Raw genomic sequence first — 9,502 nt, 5'->3', positions numbered from 1 at the left:
GTTTTCTTCATGTAGTTTCTGTTCCCATCTATAAGCATTACTCTGTATCTCAGTGTTACACGCTTCATCTCCTTTAAACCCCTGGAGGAAATCAGTGTCAGTGTTATATTGACTTTTCTGTTCATATCAGGCAGACAATACAGTTGAATGACGTATGCTAATGTGCATCGTAGTGGCTTTTATTTTAAAAAAAATTTGTTTGGACAGGTCAGAAGTTCAACAACCCCAGCAGAATGAGTCAACATAAAGAAATGCATCAGCAGAGTGCTGCAAGTATAAACACCCAGATGTTGACAGGAGATAAGCAGCAGTTCCTCATACTCAGAAAGTCAAGTTACAGGGTGAGTTCACCCAGAACACAAAGGATGGTTGTCATGATGACGTGTTGCCGATAGATACAGGTTTGGCTTGGTTCATTATCATCATCAGACTCTTCCTCAATCTTTACTGGAACAGTGCAGTTAAAGGGTTAATTTTTTATCCTTCAGCAGATTTTGTTAAGATGGTAAGATGGTTACCACTTGTATCAACATGACAACTTTTTGTTAGTTATTTACAAATAATCCACCAACTGAATAAACCTAACAATGCAAATATTGTGGTTTTGAATAACGTAAAGAACTGGGAAACAAATCCACACTAATAACCCCATTAATGACTTGCCAACTATACCTGACTCATTGACTCCAAAGCATTGGAGAAAGCTGTTTACTTTAACAGTAGCTGATGAGGTACCATCCAGAGGTCAGGGCAAGGGCGTAGATCCTACCTCATAGGAAATATTTTCCGGTTGTTTAGAAGCGAATTTCTGGCTGCAAAGTCAAGTAATTCTGATCTTTCATCCTTACCTGGGGAAGGTAATCCTAATGATTCCAGTTTGTTTCGTAAAACGGTTGAAATAAGTCCACATAGCACAGAACTTAAGGAGCTCCGATCGCCCTGCTGCCACATAGATGATGGCGGACGCTTTTACGTTCGACTCAGCGCTCCATGAGGGGTCTACGTATTGATGTCTATGGTCAGGACCCCCTCCCCCCGGGATTTACACCTATGGGTCACTGGGCATTAGGCGAGGTAAATGGTAAAGTCTGATAATTCCAAAGGACTTCACACTGGAGTCAGTCATTCACCAATTAATACACACATTCACACACTGATGATGGTTAGCTACATAGTAGCCACAGCTGCCCTGGGCAATCTGACAGACTGGTGCTACTCTGACCACATCACAGGCATATAATCATACACGCACAAATTCACAATTAAGGAGAATTTAGAAGCAGCAGTTCGTGTAATTCATAAATTAATAAGAAAAAATTATAACTTTCTAGCCTTAGTTTGAATTGGCACACTTCTACTTACCTTTAGCTTGCTGCTGGTACACACGAATTCAATAAAGAGTTTTCTATTCCAGCATTCTGGTCCTGTTTGCGAACTGTGAGAGGAAGCTGGGGTACCCGGAGAGAACTCACACATGTAAGAGGAGAACATGCAAAGTCCATGCAGAAAGAACCGCAGGGATTTGAACTGAGGACTTTCTTGCTGCTAAACAACAGGGCTACTAAGTGTGCTACCATGGAGCCCTAACGTGGCACCAGACTGACCAGTGGATTTAGTGGATTTTTCCTCTCGATGTCAGGTTACTGGAAACTGTGGCATTCCAATAACAACAAATGACTCAAGTATTTTGGCTTCACTGAAACTGAATGTAAAGTAAAACTGTTACAGTACAGTATCATGGAAATGTGACTTTTCAGTTATCACAGATTCAGAACTGCACTCCACAGTCAACAACAAACTCAGAAACATTGATTTGGAACATTCTGCTTGATTTAATATCTCAGTCCGGCTAATCCATGTGTGGCTACTGTGTTTATCTTGGTCATCCATGTTAGATGCTCCTGATCACCAAGGGCGGGTGCTTCTGTAAACCTGATTCTGCTTGACCCACTGCGCAGTGGAGTAGTTTCCTCCCACTGCCCGTGACCAGTCTGGCTGACTGGTCATGGGCAGGTAGGTATTATCTTTCTCCAGAGGTTTGCGGTTGCCTTCAGGTGAGCTCTGTTTATTGTCCAACATTTTGGTCTCCTCTGAAGTTGCATGGGCCTCAGTGGCTGAATCCAGGTGCTTCTTTGTGCCATCTGTGGTAGTCAGGCTGTAAACATCATCACTCTGAGGTCCAAGCAGGGCTGCCAGGCCAGGCTGGGCTCTGCTCAACAGAGAGACAGTACTGGCGTCATTAGGGTAGAGGCAAGCTGTTTGAATATTTTCATATGCCATCTGACAACTTCAATTAGATAACTGCCGCAGCATAAATGAAATCACTTTTACAAATTCTGTATCTAATAACCTTATTGAAATGATGGGAGATATGAGGAATGCTCCTTTAAGCTCTCAGGCAGCTGAAGGGTGTGTCAGTGCCTTGAAGGCAGGCAGAGACATGCCAAGAGCAAGACACAAACATTCCTTCAGGAGCTTGAGATATAGGCTTAGCTTGTTGATGTTTTGTTATGGAGCTCCACAGATGCAGATCTGTTTGCAGTAGCCAATGTCACCAGCAAGGTGATAGCAGCCCAAAATGATAACTTTCTAGCCTTAGTTTGAATTGGCACACTTCAACTTACCTTTAGCTTGCTACTGGTACACATGAATTCAATAAAGAGTTTTCTATTCCAGCATTCTGGTCCTGTTTGCGAACTGTGAGAGGAAGCTGGGGTACCCGAAGAGAACCCACACATGTAAGAGGAGAACATGCAAACTCCATGCAGAAAGAACCGCATGGATAAATACAAGACCTGAATTCATCATTGTCTGCAAATTATAGGGAGGGTCTAAACCACAGTTTAACACTGTACATCCTTATACCTAACTTTAGCTATAAGTGTCCAAACTTATTCCACACACAAACGACAATCTTTTTCTCTTGACATATTTTTTGCCACATACACATGGGTTTATTCACTCAGTCTAATTTATTGTCTTTATATCACCAAGCCTAAACCAACAGTCAGAACTGTAAAGTGCAGTAAATGTCCACTCAGTGGTGTGTGAATACTTGCCAACCTGTGTCCATTTTTCCAGCCTAGTGCACATGTCTCATCTCCCATTGATGTCCGACCTGGAGGCAGTGGGTATTAACACATCAGGAGGCTGAAAACTCTGGAGGATCAGTTCTGATAACTTATATAAGTTTATACAAGCGTTTGTTCTATTTACATTGCATCATCTCTTTTTTTAACTTTTCCTTATGCATTTCTGCCTCTTTATGCAAATGAGCAGGGCGGTGCCTATTGGTTGGTTAGCATTAAACTATAATTGGCATCAACAAAGATGGCCAGCAGTTTATCAGTGAGCTAAAGCTTAGCAACTTTATTAGAAAATAATACTATAACTCCTAACTTAATAATTTTTTGTGTGGACGCTCGGATAGAACGTGTGTTTCAGTTTCATGGACTCAAAGGTTCATTGTTAGGTTTTTCATAGATTAGACCAGTTACAACGGCACAAACCTTCACAAACGGAGCACTAACACAGCTTCGAGCTGTGTGAAGCTGACACCCCACCCACGTCAAAGAATCCAGCAAATAGTCTGAATGGTTAGTGCTCCGTTTGTGTAGGTTTGTGCCGTTAAAATTTTCGTTTGTACAGCTTTGATTTCTGAGATATAAAAAATTATTTTTTAGGTCATCCAGAGTTTACCATCCCCCCATATTGCTCCAAAACAAACCAAAGTGGGCTAGTTTGTTAGTGCTCCGTTTGTGCCGTTAAAACTGTCGTTTGTGCAGCTTTCGTGTTTGAGATATTAAAAGTTATAATTTTGGCCGATGACGTCACCGTCACCCATTCTTGCTCCAAAACAAACCAAAGTGAGCTACTTCGTTAGTGCTCCGTTTGTGCAGGTTTGTGCCGTTGAAACTGTCCTTTGTGCAACTTTCGTCTTTCAGATATTAAAAGTTATAATTTTGGCCGATGACGTCACGGCAGTGAAGATAGTTTCAAGTTGGATATTCGAGCTCCGCGGATTAAGCGGCGTTTAGCTCAAGGTTGATCCGATTTATGAACGCTAATGTCGGCCAGCGGTTCTCCACCGCTCCCGGCCGCAGCGCCCGAAGGTTCACTTAGGGACTGTCAACAAATTACCGAACCAAACATTCCTGTCTAACAAATGTTAATAAATGACTTGAATTGTAACCGACTGATTGTTAGTGCTAATTCATGCTTTTGCATGAGACAAAATAGCATCTATTAAATTTTAAAGCCATATACATTATTTTCAATAATTTTAATATTAAATAATATATTTTCTTCAATAGCTTCCAGGTCATGTGACCTTTTGACTCAAAATCACTTTGAAATAATTATACTTGTCTCAATAGATGAGGCACAGACATTTGTTTTCCATTTTACCTCATTTTTTATTTTTTAGCAATTTGTTTTGTCAATATTTAGTATTTTTCTTCAATAGTTTCCAGGTCTTGTGACTTATTGACTAAAAATCAGTGTGAAATTGTTCTACCAGTTTATATAGATGATTATATTCAATTTGAGTCCTTTTTATAATTTGTAGGTATTTTTAGCTTCTAGGTCAATCAATCCAATTTTATCTGTACAGCACATTTCAGCAGCAAGGCATTTCAAAGTGCTTTACATAATAAAAACACAAAAACACAGAGTCATGCAACATAGAATAAACAAAACATTACATAAAGTCAAGAGCTATCATTAAATTTGTAAATGATTATGTTTCAAATACAACTCTGATCAGGGGGTTTTTTAGTCAAGATTTAAAGCATGTCAARTGTTTCAGCTGTTTTACAGTTTTCTGGAAGTGTGTTACAAATTTGTGGTGCATGGAAGCTGAATGCTGCTTCTCCTYGTTTGGTTCTGGTTCTGGATGCAGAGCAGAACCAGAAGACCTGAGGGATCTGGGAGGTTGATACAACAACAGATCTTTAACAACAATGCCTTGTTGTTGAAATGCTAAACCGTTCAGTGATTTATAAACCAACAACAGTATTTTCTATTCTRTTCTCTGAGCTACAGAGAAAAACTAAAACTGGTGTTCTATGTTCCTGGTTTTAGTGAGAACACGAGCAGGAGTTCTCAATAAACTGTGACCCAATTACTTGAAATCAGTGTAAAATTGTTTTAGTAGACTGGAGAGATGAGGTACGCTCATTTTTAATTCATTTTGACCCATTTTATTATTTTTTAGRCAATTTTATATTTAAAAAATATATTTCCTATTTTCTCTTCACCTCTCCATAGGCTGCCAGCTTATCGTGATGAAAGTGTGTCAAAGTGACTCCAGGTGTTATGCTGTCAGGGGYTTCATWCCCCTTGTAGGGTCACCCAATGCTAGAGGTGATGAACCAGACAAAGAGYAGCCCAAAGACCCTTTATGAAGAGCACAATCAATGGATACTGTGTCCCCTCACCTGGACGCACGTCAGCAGGGCACCCCTGGAGCCAGGCCGGGAGTTGGTACTCCATGGCATGCATCTGGTGCTTGCCAAAACACATGGAGTCTGGCCAGGGTCAGCCCATTTTTTAGGAATTTTCTTTGTCAAAATTTAGTAAGTTTTTGTAATAGCTTCCAAGACATGTGTCCTATTGATTCAAAACCACTTTGAAATTGTTTTACAAATCATTAGAGATGAGGCACCCAAATTTTTTCCCCATTTTAAATCTTTTTCCATTTTTTACATAATTTAAATCTATAAATTAAAAAATATGATTGGTGTTTAATAGCTTAAATTTCATTTGACCCACTGACAAGGAATAAAAAGGGTTAAATGGAATAAAAATGAGTGTGCACCACCTATCCAGTCTAGTAGTATAATTTCACATTGATTTTGAATTAATAAGACCCAATTAACTTATGGGTCTCATGACCCATAAGCTATTGAAGAAAAACCAACCGACCGACCGACCGACCGACCGATCGATCGATCAATCAATCATCTTCCCCTTGTCCGCAGTCAGGTTGCGGGGTCAGCAAAGGCCCCCAGTCAAGACCTTTAAACCTATGCCATAGATGAAGGCAGGGACGCAAATCGACTGGCAAATAGAGACCTTTCCTTTTTGATCCAGTTGTCTCTTCAATCCGTCTATTAATCTCCTATTCCATTTTTCCCTCATTCTTAATGTTATGGATTCTGTATTTTCCTCCATCACTTTTAGCCTCTTTCATCTGCTTAACACGCTGCAGCATACATAACAAAAATAAGGAAACTACTTTGTCTCAAATTTTAATTAATCGAGTTTGATGGATTAAAATGCCACGCCCAAATCAAAAATCGATAAATCGATACTATCGCACATGAACATCTGTTAAATATACGTCATAAAATGCTTATCGTATAAAACATCTGTTAAATCTGCGTCATATATTGCTTATCGTATAAAAACATCTGTTTTGATTTAAATTAAGTTGTTATCAAAATAAAACAGACAAGATTCTGTAACTTTCTCTCTTGCATCATATAAAACATTCTGGAACTTCCTCTCTTGCATCATATAAAATCAAACAGACAAGATTCTGTAACTTTCTCTCTTGCATCATATAAAACATTCTGGAACTTTCTCTCTTGCATCATATAAAAACATTCTGGAACAACTTTCTCTCTTGCATCATATAAAATTGTCTTTTGCCCTAATTAAAAATGCATTGCCCATGCTGTTAGTGATTCTATTCAATCGTTCAACCTTATTTTTCCTCAATATCTTTCCTAAAACCTATTTAGTACCATCTATGGTTCAATTACTGGTTGCCATCTTCACAACACCAGGGGCAGAACAGGCATGCAGTTATGTACTAGCATCAAGAGTTGTAGGAAATAGGCCTCCCTAAAAGGAGAAAAGTTGGAAAATAAAACAGGAAAACATCACCACAGAAGGATATCCACCCAGATCTGGTCTCCAAATGCAATTCTGAAGCAAAACTGCAACAGTAGATCCACATTTTTCAAATGTTTTTTTCTTCTCTAATCCTTAACATCAGTGAAATAAGAACATGTTTAGTTTATGGTCAAGGATGTACTTGCAGCCAGACCCAAGCCATACAGGACACAAACTTTCATCTTTTACCTTCTCCCTTTTGCAAGTTATTTTTTAAAAAGTAGTTAAGTTTTTTTTTATTATTTGCTTGTCAATATGTGATCGCAGTAAAGTCAGAAACACAAGCGTTACGCTAACAAAGTATTTTTTTCTCTATTAAAATGTATGATCTTTCAAATTCATCTATGTTGTGAATTTGTACTGTTACATTCTGTGCTGTGTAATTGAAAATATAGTGACAAAAAAAAACAACCCTGCAAGATATGTTTTTGACAACCTTGATTTGAGTTTTAACTCTGTCTGCTAGGAAGGGTCTAGTGAACATTTTAGTTTATTTTCAATTGCATCTGTTTGGCTTTCCACAAAGAAATTTTTTTTAGTCCTCAACTTGATGAAGTGTGGAATGAGTTCAGCATGAAAATCGAGGAATGTTCAAACAGTTTAAATCATGATTTAAGCAAATTAATTTACAATTAAGGTATTTCACTGCATATCAATATGAAAAATAATTTCTGCTGTTGCTGCTGCTAATGTTTTTGTTACTATTTATTGAAGTTGTCAAAAATTACTGTTTTAGGATAAATCCATTTAGAAATAATTTTAATATGTTAAAAATTGTTTTATATACATTTTCTTCTTTCAGTGTTTGTCGCACTATCTGCTCACTAATGTTCAGCAAAAGACAGATAAGCTTATAAATGATTCAGTTCCCTCCCAGTGAGGTGGAGCTTCACAAAGCAAACTGTCCATCTCAATCAGAAGATGTTAAATGATTAGCAATGTTTTATAGGTTGATGGAAGCAAAGATTGGTCTGCTCTCCTGTCTGATAAAAATATGAAACTTCTTCTGGTTCCTCTAAAATTTACACACAATCAGTCTTTAGCAGATTAACTTTTCCTTTTCTATTTTTCTACTATGGGTGACAGCGTGAGGTGTTTGACACCTACTGTAAAGTCCTGTTACAATGCAGGACTTGGTGTGAAAAACTTTTGCAAGTTTTCGCAATGTGGTGCATTTTATTTGGTTTTATTTTAATGATGATCACAAAACAGCACATTTTAGTGAAGTGAAAGTTTTTTTGGTTAATTCTTTAGTAATGTTTCCTAAAAGCAAAGGTGATCTATTACACCAGACACCAGAGATGATCTTAAATGTGAATCTGTTATAGTTATACAAAATAATGTTTGCTATGTGAACATCTGTTTAAGGCTGAAGACTTAGACTTTTATGCAGGAATGGTGATAATTTTGTAATATAGAATTCTGTATTCTGTTCAAAATTCTCTATTCTGTTCAAAACAAATTTTGTCTTTTAAGGAAATTTGCAGCATTTTTTATTCACATTTTTATTAGTTCTAGTTACTTAGAATGGCCTTTTTGTGTCATTCCTCAGAAATAAATCCATCAGGTCAGACTTAAGAAAACCAGTATGGTAGTAAAATTCTTTCTGGTTTATGTCTCGTAATCTCCTTCCCCTCTGCTCCCAACCTCTTCTTTTACCACCAATACAAACATTTATTCATTTCAGCATAGATAAATTAAAATAAAACTCAGTACCTTCATCACAAAATGGTTTTGATGTAGTTTGTGTCCCATACTGCTAGAAGTGCACACTATTGTTCCCCCGCAGGATTGGGATCCTGCTGCCACCGGAAAATGGGTGTTCCTCCATTAGGACCAGTTACTTACTATCTTTGACTGGCTGGTGGCTTATCTTTAAACAGCTATTGGTGCACTGAGTAGCTGCTTACTCCAACACCTTTGCCTGACTATTGCATTCTGTATTTTTTCTTACTTTTATTGATGTTACAGTCTCTGTGTGTCAGAGGAAAAGAAAAACTTGATGTAAGTGCATCATATTTATTTTTAAATAATTTTCTTTCATGTTTAATTTATTACTTTATAAGTGTGCATGAGCTTAAAAAAGAAGAAAAAAAAACTTACAGCAAAAATCAGTTGAGGGATGGTTGCTGCTATTCATAATTATCTTCTGCTTATCCTGAAAACACAATTTATAATATTCCATCAAAAAGAAGAAAGTGTTGTTAAGGAAGAATTTATATACAATTAAATTTAGCAAAAAAAATCTGGCTCTGATTCTTCCTGTTGATCCCGGGTTCTCTCGCGTGGCCACGTGTGGGGACAAAAACACAACAACGCGTGTTGACGTCACAGAATTACAGAATTTAATCCAATCAGAAGAAAGTATAAGATAAAACAGGAAACTGGAGAAACACAGATACAAACATTATTATCTGAGACAAGAAGACAGAGAAATATCAAGGACGTCCTTGGAGAAAGAGCTGGTGCAGAAGTAAAATAAATCAGATTTTCTAAATTGTTTCCCTTGTGCACAAACTTTTATACCTGTAGGCGTGTTTTCCTCTTTAATGTATTCAAATAAGGCGTATCTCTAGTTGACCAACTGGAAGGCATCTCTGGC

The 9,502-nt window shown here is 37.7% G+C and overlaps 1 protein-coding gene across 2 annotated transcripts in view; it reads right to left on the bottom strand.

The window, feature by feature from the left end:
* Window positions 1–148: 148 nt before the first annotated feature.
* Window positions 149–9,502, bottom strand: part of atat1 (alpha tubulin acetyltransferase 1) — a 55,313-nt gene continuing 45,959 nt past the window's right edge. For both annotated transcript variants that reach the window (XM_008421184.2, XM_008421185.2), the window contains 2 exons: window positions 3,064–3,118; window positions 149–2,209 (listed from right to left, as the gene is read on the bottom strand). In XM_008421184.2, coding sequence (XP_008419406.1) covers window positions 1,906–2,209; window positions 3,064–3,118 — 359 coding nt within the window. In that variant the 3' untranslated portion in view covers window positions 149–1,905. The remainder of the gene's footprint in view (window positions 2,210–3,063; window positions 3,119–9,502) is intronic.

This window comes from Poecilia reticulata, linkage group LG11 (assembly GCF_000633615.1).
Source record: "Poecilia reticulata strain Guanapo linkage group LG11, Guppy_female_1.0+MT, whole genome shotgun sequence".
NCBI classification, from domain to species: Eukaryota; Metazoa; Chordata; class Actinopteri; order Cyprinodontiformes; family Poeciliidae; genus Poecilia; species Poecilia reticulata.
The sequence above is the reverse complement of the archived record's forward strand: the minus strand, read 5'-3'. Positions and strand labels throughout refer to the sequence as shown.